This window comes from Eretmochelys imbricata, chromosome 8 (genome assembly GCF_965152235.1).
Source record: "Eretmochelys imbricata isolate rEreImb1 chromosome 8, rEreImb1.hap1, whole genome shotgun sequence".
In the NCBI taxonomy this organism is placed as follows: domain Eukaryota; kingdom Metazoa; phylum Chordata; order Testudines; family Cheloniidae; genus Eretmochelys; species Eretmochelys imbricata.
Window position 1 is genome coordinate 106,933,091 of NC_135579.1, and position 21,808 is coordinate 106,954,898.

Here is a 21,808-nt window from a genome sequence, read left to right on the forward strand (position 1 = left end):
AGACACTCTTAAAGGAGAAAAATGGTAAGACCTTCCTCCCACAAGAACCTGAGCGGCACCTTGGCTAGGTTCCCAGACACATCCAATTATCAAAAGTAACCAGCAATTTTTGACTTCCAGAGGCTGGAAGCTTGGTGCTGTCTGAAAATCAGGCCCCTTTCTGGTAGCTCAGGCTAGGCACTCCAAATCGTGAACCAGTTTGGGAAATCTTAGGTTCCAGCACTAGGCAGACGCTGCTTGATCACTGTATGTGTACATTATTTGTGTCACGAAGACGTGAAATACTGCGGGGCTTCCCCTACCTTTCGACCTGCTGCTTTCAGCTGTGTATTTCCGATTTCACCCCATATGCTTCTTTACTGCCTGCACTACAGCAACAAACAGAAATGCTCTGAGGCTGACAGCATAGGAAGTTCTCCAAGAAAACAAGGCACCTCAGAGAGTTATTCTCTCTCACTGGATGGCTGTCACTCAGATACACCTTCACTTCCCTCGTCCCCCTGATGTTTTCCCACTATGAAGCGGAGACCTTCCCAAGTACTGAACTGATAAATGCCACACCTTAGAAAGGAAGTTTTAAAAGAAGCCACATTAGAGAAATCCAACTGATCTGACATCAGGCTTCATCCTCAGTTTGATTTTGTTTCATCCTTTTTGGAAAGCGTGGACTCTGGCACATATTTAAAAACCTAAGAACTGGGTCAGATCAGGGTCCATCTTGCCCAGTATCCTGTCTCCGACAGCGACCCATACCAGAGCTTCAGGTGGAGTGTACAGAACAAGGTAATTATGGAGAGTTCCGTCTGTCTTCCACTCCTGGCTTCTGGTACTCAGAAGTTTAGGCTCTCCCCAAGCATGGGGTTGAATCTCTGACCATCATGGCTAATAGCCATTGGTGGATCTACCCTCCATAAGCTTATCCAATTCTTTTTGAACCAGTTATATTTTTGGCCTTCACAACCCATAGCAATGAGTTCCACAGGTTAACTGTGCATTATGTGAAAAAGCACTTCCTCTTGTTAGTATTGAACCTGCTATCTATTAATTTCATGTGCTAACCCCTGGTGTTTGTACTGTGCGAAAGGGGTAAGTAACGCTTCTCTATTCTCTTTTTCCACACCAGGCATGATTTTATTGTCATATCTGTCATATCTTTCCTCAATTGTCTCTTTTCTAAACGCAACAGCCCCAATCTTTTTAGTTTCTCCTCATGTGGAAGCTGTTTGACACCCTTGATCATCTTTGTTGCCCTTCTCTGAACCGTTTCTAGTTCCACTGTATCCTTTTTGAGATGAAGGCCCAGGTGTTCCAGGTGTGGGTGCACCATGGATTTAGCTAGTGGCATTATTATATTTTCGTACCCTTTCCTAATTGTTCCTAATATATTGCTAGATTTTTTGACAGGTGTTGTGCATTGGGTGGAAGTTTTCAGAAAACAATCCACGATTACTCCAAGATCTCGGTCTTGAGTGGTAACAGCTAATTTAGATCCCATTATTTTGTGTATAAGGGGGATTAGATTTTCCAATGTGCATTACTTTGCATTTATCAACATTGAATTTCATCTACCATTTTGTTGCCCACACAACCAGTTTTGTGAGAACCTTTCCTAACTCCTTGCAGTCTGCTTTGGATTTAAGTAACTTGAATAATTTTGTATAGTAGTAGTTAGGTTGACACAGTGTTAGTGTAGACATTGTGTTAATTATGACGACTGTTACTGGCCTCCAGGAGCTGTCCCACACTTACAGGGCTGCAACTGAGCTGCTGTAGCCGTTTAGTGAGCCACACCTCCATCGACAGGGGAGCGTCTCCCATTGGCATGGATACTCCTCTTCCCAAGAGGCAGCACCATGGCCGACAGGAGAAGGGCTCCCGTCAACACAGCACTGTTTGCACCAGGGGTTAGGTCAGTATAACAGTGTTGCTCAGGGGTGTGGATTTTCCACTCTCCTAAGCAACGTAGTTTTACCCGCATAAGCTGGGAGTGTAGACCAAGCCTGAAGCAATTAGCTGGCAGTGTAACTGGTACTGCCTGAAATGGGGAGAAAGGCGGGCATGAGGAGGTGAAAAAGCCACAGAAGGAAAGAGCTGTGGAGGTCACAAGACCCTGCAGCGCCCCGGTTTGCACAGCTCACTGAGAACCTCCTAGCTCTCCCCACTCAGGTAGGGCTGTGGCCATTCAAGCCCCGTCTCCGCACAAACACACACTGTCACAAGGAACAGACAGGAGTGTTACGATACCACCCGTGGTGGCTCTGAAAAGGTTTCTGCTCAGATGTAACTGGATTAGATCTGGACAGTGCGTTCCCACTGGGGAATTACACGCCTTCCCGGTCACGTTGCATGTCTGAGGAGCACAAGTAGGTACCAAGGCCTAGAAAATGCTATTCTATAAATGGGAAAAAGAAATAAAACTGCATCATGACCACTAAACAGCTCAGCAGTGAGAACGGGGGAGGGAGGTGCAGCGGGTCAGGATTGAGGGGCAGAGGCTGTACTGTTAGAACCACATGGGGAGACCCGGGCTGGAAGAGCAGGGGCAGCTGAGCCTGGTTGTTAGGGCCTCACTTTCATAAGCACTACAATTCAGCTCATCAACTGAAGGGGAATTTCAAAAGAAACCAACAAATCCCCACCAGGTGCAGGCCCACAGCACCGTCTGAAAGCTGCAGCAAACGTTTGCAGAGAAATTCTAGGACTCCCACTCAATGCAGCAGGGCAGCACTAGCCTGTTCTGGAATTAGAGCTGGGGTTGCTTTCCCACAGGAATGACGCAGGGCCAGTCTACACGAGCAGTTCTACAGCAGCCAGGGGAAAATGTGCTCTGCTGCTGGGGGACAGCTCTCCAGTCCGCGTGATCAAAGCACCTCCCCGAGCAGCTGCAGCTCCGTTAGCAGGAGAAGCTCTCCTGCCGACACAGCGCTCTCTATGCTGGTTGGTGTAACTACGTCAGTGTTACTTACCTGTCAGTGTAACTTCCATCGCTCGGGGGTGGCCTATTCACACCCTGCAGTGACATAAGCTGTACCGACATAACCTACAGCGTAGATGAGCCCTCAGGGACCGATTTTCTCTCCCCACTACTTTCTTGTTTAAGGAGTAGGGAGGGGCAGTGGCCCACCAAGGGAGTTACACCTCACAGCTATCACACAGTCATTAGCCCGCTGTAGCTATGCCAGTCAATTTCCCTTAGGGACAAGCTCTTAGAAAATTGCCTCTCACTGCGGAGCCTGGGGTGGGATGTTCTGAAAGTTCGAAGCACTGGCTGATACCACAGAACTTGATGGTAAAATTTCCAGCGAGAGGGGTCGGAGCAGAGTGAGGCCAACACTAAGCACTTCTGAAATCCAGCCTCAGAGTCCAGCACTTGCTGTGTATGTCAAGGCCTCTTTGGCTTTTGTTCATTTCTGCTACAAAAAGTTTCCTCTTGAAATACATTCATAGATTATAAAGAAGGGACCACTGTGCTCATACAGCCTGACCTCCTGCCTAACAAGGCCCACAGGACTTCCCTGAATTGATTGCTGTTTGAACTAGAGCACATCACTTAGAAAACATCCAAAATAGTTTTAAAAAATTCCAGTGATGAACAATCCACCAGGACCCTTGGCAAATTGTTCCAGGGGTTAATGACCCTTGCTGGTAAAAATGTGAGCCTTATTTCCAGTCTGAGTCTGTCTAGCTTCAGCTCCCAGCCAGTAGATTGCGTTAGATCTTTGCTAAATTGAAGAGGCCTTTATTTTCAAATTTCTCTTCCCACCGAGACACCTCCTGTAGACAGTGATCAAATCACTTCTTAACCTTCTTGTTAAACTGAACAGATTGAGCTCCTGTGTCTTTTACTACAGGGCATTTCCCCCCCACCCCCCTTCCTTTAATCATTCTTGTGGCTCTTCTCAGAACTCTCCCTCATGTTCCACATCAAGAATTCATTGTTCTAACTCCTCACCATATTCCCCTGCAAGAGTCTCCCCACTCTCAGGGGAGTGATGGCTAACCAAGGAGTGATTCTAGTGAAGAGAATTCTTGACAAGCCACACCAAATCCAAACTTACCTTTAACCTCTTTTCCACCTTCACCCCTCCCCTCTCTGCTCAGTGAAGAACTCTTCCTAGGGGATTCCACAGCAAGAGCAACCCCCAAATGAGACGGAGAAGACGACACAGGGCAGAGTCAGGAAAACCAAAGTCTATTACCAGCTCTTTCTAAGGCTTTTTCTGCAACCTAGACCAGTGGTCTCATCCAGGGGTCTGGAGCCCCCTGAGGGGCCGCGAGCAGGTTTCAGGGGGGCTGCCAAGCAGGGCCAATATTAGATTCGCTAGGGCCCAGGGCAAAAAGCGGAATCCCTGCCGCATGGGGCTGAAGCCCGGGCCCCTGAGCCCCGCCATCTGGGGGGTAAAACCAAAACCTGATCAATATAGATTCACGGGGGCCCCAGTCAATTGCCAAGCTAGGCATAAGCTTTCGTGGGTAAAAAAACCACTTCTTCAGATGCATCTGAAGAACTGTTTTTTTCCCACAAAAGCTTTTACCCAAATAAATTGGTTTGCCTTTAAGGGGTTACTGGACTCCTTGCTGTTTTTATGGATACAGACTAACCCGGCGACCCCCTGATACTTGACTACCCCCTAATGCCGGCCCTGGCTTTTATATGCAGAACAACAATTGTGACTCAGGTGGCTGTGGAGTTTTTATAGCATGTTGGGGGGGCTCAGAAAGAACGTTGAGAACCCCTGACCTAGACAAGTACCTATCATCTTGTGCCTATGCGTCTCCACTGTACAGGGGGCTAATCATGCTTCACCACATTGGTATGAGCCTGATTCATTAATCTCTGCCAAGTGTGTAAAGATCCTTGGATGGAAAGCACTGGGGAAGGGCAGAGTATTATTTCCAAGCAGTAGTCTTAGGCTTTTGAGTTCAAGTGGATTAAATATATGGACTACTTTACATATGATCTGACCAGTACCCTCAGCATGCAGAGGATCACATCAAAAACAAGCAAGACCACATCCTCTAGATACAGACTTCGCAGTGCACCCCCTCCAGGAAACTGCTCCCACAATGGGCACCAACTTCAGTGGTGCGGGGAGGTGACCGGTGAGCTGCGACGTGGGTGTGGCATGGATGTATTGAGCACAAGTTCCGTTTTTACAGCACCCACAACTGCCTGTGCATTCCTGTGGCTGATATTGGGACAGTTCTACCGTGCATACACATAAACATACATTGTGAACACGTGGCAAACTAAACAAACAACCCCCTGAATTTCAGACTTTGTTTGGGTTTGTGAGCATTCCTCCTGACAGCAGAGCATTTTCTAGCTGAGCTGAGCTGGGTGAAAAATGCAACGCTCCTGTGGTGCATGCCAGGTGCCGATGGAGCAACCCTCCTCTCCTGGCTTGCCTGCTCGCTTCCAGTTAGCTGTACACGGACAGAGCGAGGCACAAGCCTGCCTCAGTGAGCCAGGAGGCCCAGTTCAGCTCGGTTCCAGCAGTGTAAATCCCCAGCAACACCGCTGGTTTTAACAGGTATCTGGTGTTACAACGGTGCAGGCAAGAGCAGAATGTAGGTCTGGTCTACACCGGGGGGGGGGGGGGGGGAATCAATCTAAGTTACACAACTTCAGCTACATGAACAACTTAGCGGATGTCGATGTACTCAGATCGACTTACCACGGTGTCTTCACTGTGGTAAGTCAACTGCTGACGCCCCCCCGTCCACTCCGCCTGCGCCTCTTGTTCCGGTGGAGGACCGGAGTCGATGGGAGAGCGCTCGGCGGACAATTTATCGCGTCTAGACTAGATGCGCTAAATCGACCCCCCGCTGGATCGATCGCTGCCTGTCAATCCCACGCGTAATGTAGACAAGCCAGTAGCCCGCAGTGTGTGAGAGGACAGGACACTGCAGGAAAGAGATTATTGGGGAGAAACTGGACATCAAGACGACACCCTTAAAGTCAGCTGCAAAACAAACGTCGTTTGAACGTTATTCTGATTAATCCTGTATCCCACAGGCAAGGGGAGAAGTGGCATTTTTGAAAGACGGCCTAATTATTTTGTCTGAAGACATGGCTATGCTGCCTGCAGCGAGGAGCTAAGCAGAGGCTATGCGAAGTATCATGGATCCAGGCAAGTGACTCCATGGTTAAGGAAGATTTACAGTGTTGTGATAAATTGGATTTTGGTGCTAACTTTCTGAAGAAATGTTCTAGTCTTCCTGAAATCCCTTAAGAAAGATGCAAGGAGCTTTTGGGGGAAATGATGACAATAACTGGATGAGCCATTAGCATCTGCAACCTTGTCTGTGTCCTAACAAACTGTTTGTCTGGGAACAACCTGCGTGTTTCTATGATGCAGTGGAGAAGTACATATGGTTTCAGCAAAGTCGCAAAGAGCAGCAGATATGAAACACTATCAGTATTTGTGTGGCACCCTACAGTGGCGAAGAAACTGTCTATTTGCTGGGTGGTATTAATATTCTTAGCTACTTTATAAAATGACATTAAAAACAAGGTATTATTATGTATTATTACATACCATTACATAAACAAATTATTTAGTGTCCTTCTTTCAGATAAGCAAGGCAGGGACAACGAAATAGGAAAAGGCTTTCCAGGCTCTTAAAGTCTGTGCTTTACCCAGCTTTATCTTTTGCATTCACATTAGTAATAAGAATAAAATAAGGAAGAAGTTCAACATCTACATACTCTAGCTGACCATGAACAAGCCAGTTACCAAATAGCATGGTAAGGAGATGATTCCAATCCTTTACTAAACAGGAATAAATTAACCCAGCACAAGCTGTTCAGATCTGTAGTGTGAACATGATAGGTAAAACCCTGACATCAAGTCTGACGCCTCTGCACAGGTGTGAGTGGTCCGAAAGTCATTTATTTACAAAGTGTGCTACTAGGACACAACCCCACTCTAGATTACATTTAAGTTTACAAGTCTTTGTTTCACAGTGAATAAAAGAGCTGGTCCACCTGTGTAGGAGAACCAGATAGCAAGTGTGAAAAGCTGGGTTGGTGGGGGAGTAATGGGGGAGGGTAATAGGTACCTATAGAAGACAAAGCCCCTAATATCGGGACGGCCCCGATCATACGGGGATGTCTGGTCACTCATACCGGGAGTTGTGTGTTTTCTGTACTTTGTGAACTGTGGGTATTTTCGCCCCCTGCAGACGGGTGACTGCAGCAGAAGACTGCTGCACCAGTTAAGGCATGAAGAGAGTTCCTCCTAGATATTCCGTAACTTCCCAACCACGGAAAAACTCAGTGTGCTAAAAAGACGAAGTGCAGCGTGTCAGCACACACCTTCCTCTCCTGCTCAGAGCTTCACATGAGCTGGTTTATCTTCACTAACAACTGTCAGAGACTAGAACGTAGGCAATAGAGTGGGTGTGTACTCGGAATGGGTGGGCTGAGAACGCTGAGCCTACGGAGAGCCACAGATGAGGCATTCAGGACTCATGTTCTGAGGCCAGCTTCCTTTTCTCGGAGGAGAACACGCTCCCCTCCCAGGGAGATACCAGCAGCACTGGGAGCAGCCAGGCAGATAAATGAAGACAGGGTACATGGCTACCTCAGCATTTCTTACAGCAAACTGGAGATGTAGCTCTAACTCCTGTCCTGTAGCTTTTGGTCTTCTGAGGCAGAGCTAGCCCTACAAACTGCTCCAACAGCCCTCACTATACAAGTAATCTGTGAAGCCCACCAAGGAACACACGTATTTCAGGCATAAATCATCCAATCTCTGTTCCTTTCTGAATTAACATCTGTCATCATGACACCGTTCCAAATGACTGAAATCTGGATTGTTTTAACCACCACACAGCTTGGATAAATATTTCTTGTTCAGACTTTTTTGGTGTACAGAACGCAAATGCAGATAGCAAAACTCCTGGAGCCGAGTGAGGGAGTCTCTTTTCAGACTGAGATATAGCACAGGCACTGGCAAACCAAAATAACGTAACAACAACAAATTTCCCAGGAAACATGAATTACTAAATAAAATCAAAGTTTCTTCCTCTTCTCTGACTCCTTTCCCTGCCCATGGGCAACAGTCACAGCTGACAGCCTCCCTGGCGCATGAAACACCACCCCCAACATACCAGTTTCACAAATAAGCCCCCCCCCCAGAAGCTTCTCCCAGAGTGGGACGAGCCACAGGCCAGGCCAAGGGGCTGCTGCAACACTGCACGGTGTTATGGCTCAGGGATGCTATCCTAAGGGAAAATCTGTGTGATTTCTTTTAAATTGTGGCCCAGTCTCTCCAAGGATTCCATGGAGGCCCCATCACTTAGGTCAGCAGCTCTCAACCTTTCCAGAGTCTGATTTGTCTTGAGTACCCCAAGTTTCACCTCACTTAAAAATGACTTGCTTACAAAATCAGACCTAAAAATACAAAAGTGTCACAGCACGCTAGTACTGAAAATGGCATACTTTCTCATTTTTACCAAATAATTATAAAATAAATCAACTGGAATGTAACTATTGTCCTTACATTTCAGCCTATAGTACATAGAGCAGTATAAACAACTCATTGTCTGTATGAAATTTTAGTTTGTCCTGACTTCGCTAGTGCTTTTTATGTAGCTTGTTGTAAAACTAGGCAGCTATCTGGATGAGTTGACATACACCTTGAAAGACCTCTGCGTACCCCAGAGGTACACGTACCCTTGGTTGAGAACTGCTGCCTTAGGACATTTAATAGATTCTAAGGCCAAAAGGGACCGTTACGACCATCTAGGCTGACCTCCCGCAAAGCACAGGCCAGAAGATCTAACCCAGTGATTTCCCCACCGAGCCCATAACCGATAAATCCCTCCCATTCCATAATATGAGAATGTGTCACTGGATTAAGTTAACAGCAGGTGAATTAAGAACAAAGGGTAAAAACGCTTCCTAATGTGGGAGTCATGGCTGTAGAGGACGGACAGACAAACAGCTACGCAGACTGAATTATAAAAAGAACCTTGAGTGATAAGGGCTCCAGGAAACTTCATGCCTCAGGATGCTGCAGTCCTGAATCTCTTCCCCACGTGCAATACAGCTGCTGTCCAGGGTCACTATAATTTTCTGCATTTAAAACCTCAGGGCTTGTACATACACTACCCCTTATGTCGATATAACTTATGTCGCTCTGGGGTGTGAATAAGCCACCCCCCAAGCGACATTAGTCACACCGACCTAACAGCTGGTGTGGACAGCACTATGTCAGCAGGCGAGCTCTCCCTCATCGGCATAGAGCATCTTCACCGGACGTGCTATAGCTGCCTGAGTGCAGCCATGCTGCTGTAGCACCCCCCAGATTTGAAAGGTGAGTTGCGGCGGGTGTTTTCTTTGGTTCACGTTGAACACTTCAGCTGCCCTGAGTCTGGCACTGCAATACTTTGAGACAAGGACTGTCGGGTTCTCTTTCACTGTTGCTCCTGGGAATGCTTCCAAATCCTGTGGGTGGAAATGATCTTCTGTTTGCTGCGCTCCTGGAAATACCACAACCTGAAGAGGGTTTTGCTGACCCAGGCACGTTGCAAGCCTCCTTGTGCATACAAACTGTCTTGGTCACCAGCAATGCCTTCCCAGTGCACTCCCCTAAGGACACAGTTTGCGAAGGGGTTTTCAGTGGAAAGGTTCCTGCTTACAGGCACAACCTCTAAGTACATTTCCCATATCAACCACCTCCCCTCAATAACAACACACCCCGGAGCCCAGGGCCTGTCCTCTCCCATTGGACAGTTACCCCAGAACAGGCAGATGTAGTGTGGGGTGTAACGCTGCACTTGGGCTTGTTCAGAGTCCTGTAGCCTCTCGTGCCTGCTCTTCACATCGGAGATGATCACCAACAACGGGGGAGGGACCCACCTGCACACAGTTCCAACAACATTCCACTCACACTCTGATTTTAAAAGCTACTTTCCAAACTCCAGCTTCTTGTGTTGGATAAACTGGTCCCATGTTTCTTGTCAGAATAGCTCTTGGCCTCTGCCGACCAGGGCTTTATCCCAAAGCCTAGCTTCACTTAAGAGAGACCCTCAGAAAAACTCTGCTAACTGCAGCACATAGGAATTTTTAAAATTTAAAAATAGGTTTAAGAGCAGCGCCCGAGAGGTTGGAAAGCACAGTAACTGCGGAGAGATTCCAAGACTTGATTACCCAGCTCAGGAAGCTGCAGCAATTGCTTTAGTGTCGTCTTTGAAAATTCAGGGGGAACTACAGGGTCCAGCTGCAGTGTCCTAAGTCCAACAAATAGCTGAAGAGCACCCCCACCTGGCTGAGCATCACCAGGCACGAGCCTCTCCAATAAATCAAAGCTGCGGGGCTGACTTTGATGTCTCCCACTGAGCATCTCACCTGTCTGTTCAGAGGGAGAGACACATTACCTGTTTGCTTTACCATTTTAACGAGAACAAACCTAACAGGCAGCAAGTGGGAAAGAGCAAAGGAGCCAAGGGAAAGTGTGCACCAAGAGAAGACAGCCATTGCACACACTCGATACTGGAAGTGCACTAGTGCCGGAGCAGTCAGCAGCAGAGAGAGGGCGCCCGCCCAGGGCTGTTAGGCTCCAGTGACAGCAAAGATTATGCCTAGGCACAGAACGGTGAAGCCTTTGTTCAGCCCGCCACCTCACATACCTCCACTCCCTACTCCCTGACTCTGCAGGGCACAGGAGAGAAAGGAGCAGTGTGCAGAAGGTGTGTCCAAAGAAACAAACAGAGACTTTGAGTTGATGCCAATGCTATCAGTAAAGGAAAACAAGGGGAATACCTACCTTCAAGCAGCACTCTGTCCAAAAGCCGCATAAACAGATCAGGGGCTATTCCAGACCAGGTGAGGGAGCTAGCAGAGAATGCCCTCCCACCATCACCCCCTGTATACTGAGGGAACAATGCTGATCTCAATTGTGGCACTTGGGGATCCCGAATGGGACCCAGGTATGCCATGATATAAGCAATACTAGCCAGAGCCAAGAGAGGCTCTTCTGTACTGTGCCACTCAGTGGCTCGTTAGCAGCTGACACGAGAATCACATCACCAATCCCAGGCGGCACCCATCAGCACCTCAGGAAGCTATTCACCGGGAGTGCTACAGCCTGAAAGTAGGACCTTGCACCCTCACCTGGGACAATGCAGCTGCACAGATACTGGTCCATTTCCAAAGAGACCTCTTGGGACAGCAACATTTAGTCTTCACCTCTGACTGTTTGAACTGTCCCTGGTAAGCTGACTGGTCAAAGATTTGGAGGCATAAGAGTAACACACGGGAGGGGAATCTCTGGACTTTCCCTCTCTGCTCTTGGACTCACCTTCCATCCCTCTAATGAAGCAGTTTCCTCTTCAGTGCACAGCAGAAAAATCTTTTAATCCTACAGAATCAGCTGCTGCTTTGGCCCAACTAGGTGGTTTTCCCAGCTTTTCCCAGAGGTGTGAGATAGCATATGATGGAGGCTCTCAAACAAACCCTATCAGTCAGAGATCAGAAACGTGCAATGTAGTAAGGAGCAGCAAAGTTATCAGTCAACCCCAGCAAGCAGGTAATATGGCAGGGCTACCAAACGAGGGAAGAAGGGAACCTCCAGAAAAAGTGCTCAGATAGTCTGTCTTCTTGTAGCACTGAGGAGTCTGGCTATGGTGTGGCATGATAAATCCAGCCAGGGAGCCAGGCACTTACCAACTCTATATTCAGCTGCGATCACGAACAGCCTACTGACTAAACACACAAACGTGGCTCTGAAATAGAAATCTCAAGAGTATTTATTTCAAGTGAAAAGGAAACCAAAGTCCTCCTCCACTACTGGTTCCCAAAGTCCTCAGCACCAAGACGTGGTGGGAGAGGAAATGTTCCACTTCAAAGGAGAGAGATGCATTTGAATGTCCCTCATCCATAAGCATTACTCAGAGATCAACCTTATTGAATCCCTGCAGGTGACAGGCAGCAGATGCACGTCAGGATTAGAAGGGGCACAGTATATGCCCTGCCTGTTGTTGCAGTGCGGATACTTGCTGGAGAACAGCTGCACCTGGCTCCCTCTCCCTCTTGTCATTGCACAGTGCAGTGTGCCAGACAGACATGCCTATACAATGGGCAAAAACCTGAACTTGGCCTCACTTGCAAGCAGGCTCACTCACCTCCAGACTTTTACTATCAAAGAATTTCCTGATGCCTCAGGCACTTATTCCACAAGCTGCTCCTTCTGTGCTTCAGGTTGCAGCTGGAAGTGTTAGCACGGTTATTACTACAAGAGAAGGAAGTCTGGAAGCTGCCAATTTCCAGTGAAACCTTTGCCCTCACTTGGCTTCTTTACCACCATGTGCCAAACGTTGAGGGAAGAGAGCCTACTCAGTCTGTTGATGTTGATTTGCAGTAAGTCTTGGAACCCTGGGGAAGCTCCTGATGACTGGAATGAAAGCTCATGTTATTCCAATTCTTAGAAAGGGTAAATGGAATGAGCAGAGTAATTACAGGTCTGTCAGTCTGACATTGATCCCAGGCAAGATAACAGAGCAGCATACACAGGACTCGGTTAATAAAGAACTAAAGGAGGGTAACAATTAATATCAACATGAGTTTATGGAAAATAGATCCTCTCAAACTAATTTGGTATCTTTTTTTGATGAGAATACAAGATTTGTTGATAATGGTAACAGTGTTGATGTAATAGACTCCTGTGAGACATTTCAGTTGTGACCACACAACATTTTGATTAAAAAATTACCATGGCACACGTTAAATGGATTAAAAGTTGGCTGACTGGTAGGTCTCAACATTTAATCGTACACAGGGAAATCATCAGAAATCAGTGTGTTTCTAGTGGGATCCTGCAGGGGTTGGTTCTTGGTGCTAGGCTATTTAACATTTTTGTCAATGAGCTGGAAGAAAAAGAAATCATCCCTGAGAAAGTTTGCAGATGACACAAAAATTGGGGGAGTGGTAAATAATGAAGAGGACACTGATACAAAGTGATCTGGATTGCTTGGTAAACTGGGTGCAAGCATGCAGTATGTGTTTTAGTGCAGCTAAATGTAAACGTACACATCTAGGAACAAAGAACGTAGGCCATACATACAGGAGGGGGGACTCTATCCTGTGAAGCAGGGACTTGGAAAAAGATTTGGCAGGCCATGGTGGACAATCAGCTGAACATGAGCTGCCAGTGTGACACTGTGGCCAAAAGGGCTATTTTACCTCCGTATTTGTCATTGGTGCGTCCACTGCTGGAATCCTGTACCCGTTTCTGGTGTCCACAATTCAAGACAGATGTTAATAAATTGGAGAGGGTTCAGAGAAGAGCCACGAGACTGACTAAAGGATTAGAAAACTTGCCTTATAGTGACAGACTCAAGGAGCTCAATCTATTTAGCTTAATGAAAAGCAGTGTAAGGAGTAATTTGATCACAGTCCATAAATAGTTAAATGGGGAACAAATATTTGACAGTGGGCTCTCCAGTCTAGCAGAGAAAGGTCTAACATGATCCAATGGCTGGAAGTTGAAGCTAGACAAATTCAGACTGGAAATAAGGTGTACATTTTTAACAGTGAGGGTAAATAACAATTGGAACAATGTATCAAGGGTCTTGATGGATTCTCCATCACTGCCATTTTAAAATCAAGACTGGATGTTTTTCTGAAAGATCTGCTCTAGGAATCCTTTTGGAGAAGTTCTCTGGCCTGTGCTATGCAGGAGGTCAGACTAGGTGACAGCAGTGGTTCCTTCCGGCCTTGGGATCTATGGATGTATGAAATGCAGTAACTTGTTCTGACAAAATGATGCACAAAGAACTATCTTTGATTCAGCCCCAACTCCATTCCCTTATATAACTAGTTTGCATAAGGGTGTGCACATGCTGGTCTGGTGGTTTCAGGAACTCTGCTCTGAACATAGTATACATAATCTTTCATTTTCTGATTTGTTATTCTGTTTGTTTGGCTTTTTTTGGCTGACTAGAGCAGGCGTGCCACTTGGCCACCTCCTGGCCAGAACAACTATCCAACCAACAGTTACTTTTCAATAACTGGTTCCTGGAGATGTGTGGTCCACATGGATTTTGATTCTGGTGGAATGAGATCCTGGTGTGAGATCAGCATCTTTTGAAGAGCAGTGTCTGTTGGAACCACGCCTGTGCCCTGGGTGCCCACATCCCCTCTCACTTAAGGGTATAAAAAGTGGAGTAAGCTCAATTACCCCTCAGTCCCTTCACTAAGACAGAATCCAGATGACACAGGCCTCTGCAGTAGCAAGGAAGGGACAGTCATGGAACACATACAGTCGGACACCCATTTGGATAGTCTTTGGGTGAGCACAGGTTGACCCATCATCCTGTCAACAAAGGCCAGTAATAGCCTGGGAGAGTTTCTGAAGGGTCTTGCCCTCTCCAGGTAGTAGTAGAAGGACCTCACAACATCGAGGGTGTGAAGTTTAGCTTCCCCTTTGCTAATGTGAGGCTTAGGAAAGAAAACTGGCAGATGGATTACTTGGTTCAAGTGAAAATTAGAAACAACTCTAAGATCTCACCAAACATCTTTTGTTCCAGGAGCCTGAGGCATGTGAGGCTCTAAATGAGGTCTTCAAGTGCGTCTGGAGTTGACTGACAGGGTTCACTATCGAGTGGTACTTTTGCTGCGGTAGGTAAACTCTTGCTGCTTTGGAATCTAACACTGCTCCTATGAACGCTATCCTCTGAGTAGGAGTAAGAACAGGCACCTCTGCTCACTGAGACCCAGATCAGCGAAGAGCACTAGAGTTACTTGGCTGGAGCTGTTCACTTGCTCAGGTGACTGTCCTCGAATATGCCAGCTGGCGAGGTCTGGGTATACATGTATCCTTTGTCTCTGCAGGAGGGCTGCCATGGCCCAGCAGGCACTTGGGTAAGTACTCTGGGAGCCGTGGAGGGAAGCACTCTGGACTGATCGTGGGACTTCCCCACCAGGAACCTGAGGTATTTCCTGTGAGCTGGGTGACTAGCTGTATGGAAACAGGCATCTTGCAAGTCAAGAGGCATGAACTGTCCTGAGGATCGACAGTGGTGATTATGGATGCTAGAGTCACCATCCTGAATTTGAAACAAAGGGGGTTTGTTGAGACATTAAAGGTCCAGAATGGGGCGCCCCCTCTTTCTTGTCTGGGATCAGGAAATAATGTGAATAAACCTCCCTGGCCCTGGAACTCCCAGGGCACTCCGAATTGCAGACAGGAGTTTACTTTCTTCCTTAGCCATGTCCTGTGAGACTGGTTCCTGAGGAGGGACAGGGAAGGGGGCAGGGAGGAACTGGATAGAGTACTCCTAGTCTATCATCTCCAGGACCAACCAGTCAGATGTTATTTGGTTCCAGGTGTCCCAAAACCCGAGAGAGAGAGCTGACAAAGAGGCGCAAGGGGGTAGGATGGAGCCAATGGTTCTATATGGCTCTTGACTATAGCGTTAAATCTGCTGATCAGAGGTCAGCACAGACTATCTGGCAGAAGAGAGGGGAGAGGGTCTCCTTCTCAGGAGCTATATTTGTCTTGGCTGTGCTGATGACCTCTGTTGGCTATAACAGTAAGAGGCAGCCACGGATGGTAAAAAGGATCTGATATGATGGCTGGGCCAGGTCTTCCCTTTATGGCCTGGGGTGGGAAGGGCACAAGAGCATCCAGGACACAGGGGTGGCCCCAGATACTGATATTCAACAGCATCTGATCTCAGGTGCCTGGCATCGTAAGTGGAATCCACGTGGTCCATCACCTGAAGAAGAGACTATTGTTTCTCTGGCCTCCCCTCCACATTTCTGAAGATTCTGATCTGAAGCTCCACGCCATGTGCTTGCGTATCTGTTCTCAAGCAGCTAAAGGAAGAACATCAGGACTAAGCACATGAGATGTGACACAGAGCAGCCCGCGAAGGTGGCACATCAGACAAAGTAGCTAAACCCCTCTGGGGAAGCTGGTTTCCACAGAGATCCCCCACCTCTCTTCTCAAACTTCTGTGTGTGCTTTCATAGATTTCATAGAGTTTAAGGCCAGAAGGGACCATTACATCATCTGGTCTGACCTCCTGTATATCACGGGCTGTCAAGGTTCCTCCCCCACTCTGAACTCTATGGTACAGACGTGGGGACCTGCATGAAAAACCTCCTAAGCTTATCTTTACCAGCTTAGGTCAAAACTTCCCCAAGGTACAAACTATTCCACCCTTTGTCCTTGGATTGGCCGCTACCACCACCAAACAGATACTGGTTACTGGGGAAGAGCTGTTTGGACACGTCTCTCCCCCACAAAATACTTCCCAAAACCCTGCACCCCACTTCCTGGACAAGGTTTGGTAAAAAGCCTCACCAATTTGCCTAGGTGACTACAGACCCAGACCCTTGGATCTTAAGAACAATGAACAATCCTCCCAACACTTGCACCCCCCTTTCCTGGGAAATGTTGGATAAAAAGCCTCACCAATTTGCATAGGTGACCACAGATCCAAACCCTTGGATCTGAGAACAATGAAAAAGCATTCAGTTTTCTTACAAGAAGACTTTTAATAAAAATAGAAGTAAATAGAAATAAAGAAATCCCCCCTGTAAAATCAGGATGGTAGATACCTTACTGGGTAATTAGATTCAAAACATAGAGAACCCCTCTAGGCAAAACCTTAAGTTACAAAAAAGATACACAGACAGAAATAGTTATTCTATTCAGCACAGTTCTTTTCTCAGCAATTTAAAGAGATCATAATCTAACACGTACCTAGCTAGATTACTTACTAAAAGTTCTAAAACTCCATTCCTGGTCTATCCCCGGCAAAGACAGAATATAGACAGACACACAGACCCTTTGTTTCTCTCCCTCCTCCCAGCTTTTGAAAGTATCTTGTCTCCTCATTGGTCATTTTGGTCAGGTGCCAGCGAGGTTACCTTTAGCTTCTTAACCCTTTACAGGTGAGAGGAGCTTTCCCCTGGCCAGGAGGGATTTCAAAGGGGTTTACCCTTCCCTTTATATTTATGACACGGGCCATTACTTTTCCATGCAGTTACCCCTGTATTGGCCCAATAACTTGTGTTTGGCTACAGCATACTTTCCAGAAAGGTATCAGTCTGGATTTGAAGACATCAAGAGATGGAGAATCCACCACTTCCCGTGCTAACTTGCTCTAGTGGTTAATCACCCAAACTGTTAAAAAATCTGTGTTTTATTTCTAATTTGAATTTTCTGGCTTAACTTCCAGCCATTGGTTCTTGTTTCTTGCCTGTGATATATAGGAGGTCAGGTGAGACGCTGTAACGGTCCAGTTTGGCCTTTAACTCTATGAACCCATGAAATACATTAAAATCAATACTCGCCCTTTCACATAATTTGGGATCGGTATACAATTAAATTCACTGTTTGTAACAAGATTCATAAGATTAATAGTGAGACTCATTCAAGGGGCATAAACTCTGGCAAGTCAAGCACTGATGAGTGGTAACAGTTAATTTAGACCCCGTCATTCTGTTTGGAAAAATAATCCCAAATATACATACAAAATGACAGGGTCTAAATAAGCTCTTACCCACTCATGAGAGAGACCTTGGAGTCACGGTGGATAGTTTTCTGAAAACATCCGCTCAATGTGCAGCGGCCGTCAAACAAGCGAACAGAGTGCTAGGAACCATTAGGAAAGGGACAGAGAATACAACAGAAAATATCACAGTGCCACTGTATAAATCCCTGGTACGCCCACACCTTGAATACTGTGTGCAGTTCTGGTTGTCCCATCTCAAAAAATATACATTAGAATTGGAGAAGGTGCAGAGAAGAGCAACAAAAATGATTCAGGGCATGAAACAGCTTCCTTGTGAGGAGAGATTAAAAAGACTGCGACTGTTCAGTTTAGAAGTTAAACTGTTAAGAAACAACTAAGGGGGATAGGACAGAGGTCTGTAAAATCATGACTGGTGGGGAGAAAGTGACTAGGGAAGTTTTAATGACCATTTCACATAACACAAGGACTAGGCGTCACACAATGAAATCAATAAGCAGAAGGTTTAAAACAAACAAAAGGAAATATTTCTTCACACAACACACAGTCAACCTGTGGAACTCATTGCCAGGGGATGTTGTGGAGGCCAAAAGTAGAACTGGGTTCAGAAAAGAATTAGGTAAATTCATGGAGGACAGGTCCATCAAAGGCTATTAGCTAAGATGGGCAGGGATGCAACTCCATACTCCAGGTTTCCCTAAACCTCCAACTGCCGGAAGCATCTAGCACTGGCCACTGTCAGAGACAGGATTCTGGGCTAGATGGACTTTTGCTCTGACCCAGTATGGCCATTCTTACATTCTTATGGCGTGAGCCCAGATTATACAGGGGCAGCCAGATCCACTGAGCTGGCATTACAAAGCGTATTCCATTAAAAACGGGGTCCATGGAAGTGACAGACCATCCAACGAAATGCAGACACCTGGGCAGGGGCAGACAGAGAAACCGGGCCCCGATCCAAATGTTGTCGGTAAAATCATGACATACTAATATTTCCCCAACCCATCCACCTAAGCGACACAGACCAAGTCTTACCACTTTCTCCTTGTAAACAATGTATTTGAGCCACTTGAAATCCTGCCACTTGAATCCAGCCAGAACAAAGAAGGAGTCCTTCTCATACTGCTCCAGTTTCTGGATGGCCCCTTCAGGGTATGTGATCCGCAGCGTTGTCTTGCCACCCACATCCTTCTCAAAACCCTTCACTGGAGCAGAGTTCAGCCTGTTGGGTGACAAGAGGATAAACTACCAGAGACTCTCATTTACATTCACATATGGTTGGTGAGGTAGCAACCATTGGGCAGTGATTTCCTTGACCACAAAACCCAGCACTATGCCTAACCACAGCCATAGCTTATTGTTATCAGTCAGGTTCATTATGAAGCAATTCCAGTCAAGTCAATGTAAAACACTTGATTTAAGAAACCAAAAAACAGCTCCAATGATTTAAATCAGGCTAGGGCTTTGGAAAACTAATTGGAAAATTTGTGCTCTTGAAATTTTAGACAAAAGATCATTATGGAGTAAATTATAAATAGTTGGTTTCAGAGTAACAACTGTGTTAGTCTGTATTCGCAAAAAGAAAAGGAGTACTTGTGGCATCTTAGAGACTAACCAATTTATTTGAGCATAAGCTTTCGTGAGCTATGAAGTGAGCTGTAGCTCACGAAAGCTTATGCTCAAATAAATTGGTTAGTCTCTAAGGTGCCACAAGTACTCCTTTTCTTATTATAAATAGTGTTGTTTTAAGAGCCACTACGGCTAAAGTGACATATCTGAATTGCACAACACTGCTATAGACAACAAACAAAATACTGAGAATTAAGGCCCTGCAAACACTTAAGCAGGTGCATAACTTTACTCGTGTGAAGAGTTAAGTCAGTAGGACTATTCATATGCTTAAAGTGTTTACAGCATACAGGGCTTAGTCTACTATTAAAACTTTTCTCAGTAACACAAAATCTTTGTCACTTTAAACAAAATTCCTACAGTATTAACAGTAAAAAGTTATTAAGACTTTCAAGAAATTAAAGTTATTGGGAACTTCTTATACACAGGCCAAAAATTTCAAAACTCAATCACTTGATTTAAGAAATCAAGTCCATACTTGGGCACGTAAGGGTGGAATTTTCAAAAGCCCCATCTGACTTTGGTGCAGAGTCCCAGTGACTTCAGGCTGTGTTCCCGGTGGAGGAGCAGAGCCTGGTTCCATTATTGCTGTTTTCTTGACTTGGAACCCTCGGGATCCCCCTTCCAGGCCTGGACCTGGCTACCCCACCCACTACTCAGTACCTCCCCTCACTCCCTCTCCCGCTAAGCTTCTGCCCTCTCATTCACAGGGAGCTTCCGCCTCCCCTGATCCTTGCTCTTTAAAATGTAAGTCTTATTTCCAGTCTGAATTTGTCTAGCTTCAAATTCCAGCCAGCTCACACAGGGACTGTCTTCATTTCATGGATATGCACCCCCTAGATGACGGGGCTCCAATCCCTGACTGAAGCCTCCAAATGCTACCCTAAACCAAACTGTCAATATTATCCCATGGAGGAGCCCCTGGAGGTGCCCAGGCTTTAAAGGAGGCACTTCTGCACTGAACAGCGTGTGGGGATTGCCCCCGTCAGTTGAGTGTCATAGTTCAGACCAGCTCATACTCCTCTTTTCATGGAGCACCAAGTGGCGCTAGCCTGGGATTGCCAGGGCAAGTCTGCCTTTGTTTTTACCTCAGGAAAACTGGTCCAAGCCCTGTGAGGAGTCAATCAGAACCCCACTATGTGACTGGGCCCCTGCATTATCTGCTAGCTGCACCAACGGATTCTCTATATTTCTCTGCCGCAGAGATCCACCTCCTAGCTCCCAGGTCTAGTTCCTGCAAAGCCTGCTAATGCAGCCAAGCAGCCCAGAATGAATGCACCTCTCCTTCCCCGGACTTCCATGGGACTCAAGCAAGCAGGTGGAGACATTGAACAAGATGTCTGCTCTCACCCGCTCACTCACACAGCTGAGCACCTGGCTTCACTTAACCTTTAAGGTTGCCTTTTCACTTCCTATCCCAGCTCCCTGCCAGCACAGATGCTCAAATACCACCCTCCTCATCCCAGGCCACAGACTAGCTTCAGATTTACTGATGTGAGGAGAAGGGTCATGTTGGGTGTGGAAACGACCCACTACAGGCAACCCATCCAGTTATTAGTGATAGGAATGGGTTTATTTTTGCCAGACCACTGAACTCCTCATTGAGTTTCTCATTTTGAAATTAAATTGGAGGTAGTTTGGATTTAAATCTAAGTGGGTGGCTTAGTGCAAAGAATTGAAGCCTTTCCTCCTCCTGCTTTCTGAGCAGAGGCGGAGTCCCTGGAGGGGCCCTACGAGAACAGTGCAGCCCAAAGGAACAGTAATCACAAGACCATCGCAAAGAATTAAGCACATACTGCCAGGGGGTGCGGGGTGGAAAAGATTTATCCCACTCGGAGCACTTTTCCCAGTGTCCAGGGCAAGGGAGGGGAGAAGTGAGCAGCTTCTGCCGCAGACTCTCCTCTCTTGGGCAGGATACAGCTCTGCTCCTGCCTTGCTCTTAAGCGGTAGGTCCTGGACAACGCCGCGCATGTGTGTATGACAGTACCTGGCCTACGGAATCTAACTAGGAGCAGCTCTGTAATAGCAGCTAATTCAATAGTATTGATGCACACACACTGCGGGCATCATGGAAGAGGAGACTCTTCAGGAAGAACTGCAGTAAGGAGAGGGTCACAGCTTGAATGATGGAAGGGACAGCATGGAGGCACTTGTGGGATAAGTGAGACAAACTACCTTCCCCGTCAAGACCACCACGAACATTTAGAATTTGGACAATCTGTACATTCTTGGTTTATTTTACACCTCATTGTAAGTGCCCCTACCAACGGCGATTGTTCCTGGTCAATGTGTGAACAATGGAGGTTGAACCGCTCTACAGTCTATTTGTGCTATACTGAAAATGAATAAAAAATATCCAGAATAGGATACCGAGGACTCACCTGACGACAACATCATAGTCATCAATTTTCAACCCCAATGACTTATTTGCAAGAACTCCACCGTTTCCCACAATGATACATCGCCGGCAGCTGAGACTGAGGAGGAAACGCAGGGAAAGGTTGCTTGTAACAACATGTTAAAATTCACTATCACATAGCTGCTTAGAGTCAAGTTCCGTGCAGCCTGCATCTCTCCAGACATTACAGGAAATCTCTGGCAACGTTCAGAACGAAAGGAAGGGCGGAGCTGCCCATGGTGCCGAGGTGGCCCGCACAAATGGCCTGGTATTTCACACCACAGGCAG

At 46.6% G+C, this 21,808-nt stretch overlaps 1 protein-coding gene across 1 annotated transcript in view; it reads right to left on the bottom strand.

Annotated features, from left to right (window-relative positions):
• Positions 1 to 21,808, bottom strand: part of ST3GAL3 (ST3 beta-galactoside alpha-2,3-sialyltransferase 3) — a 355,813-nt gene that overhangs the window by 68,657 nt on the left and 265,348 nt on the right. The window contains exons 8-9 of the mRNA XM_077823827.1: positions 21,504 to 21,599; positions 18,529 to 18,715 (exon numbers count right to left, since the gene is read on the bottom strand). Coding sequence (XP_077679953.1) covers positions 18,529 to 18,715; positions 21,504 to 21,599 — 283 coding nt within the window. The remainder of the gene's footprint in view (positions 1 to 18,528; positions 18,716 to 21,503; positions 21,600 to 21,808) is intronic.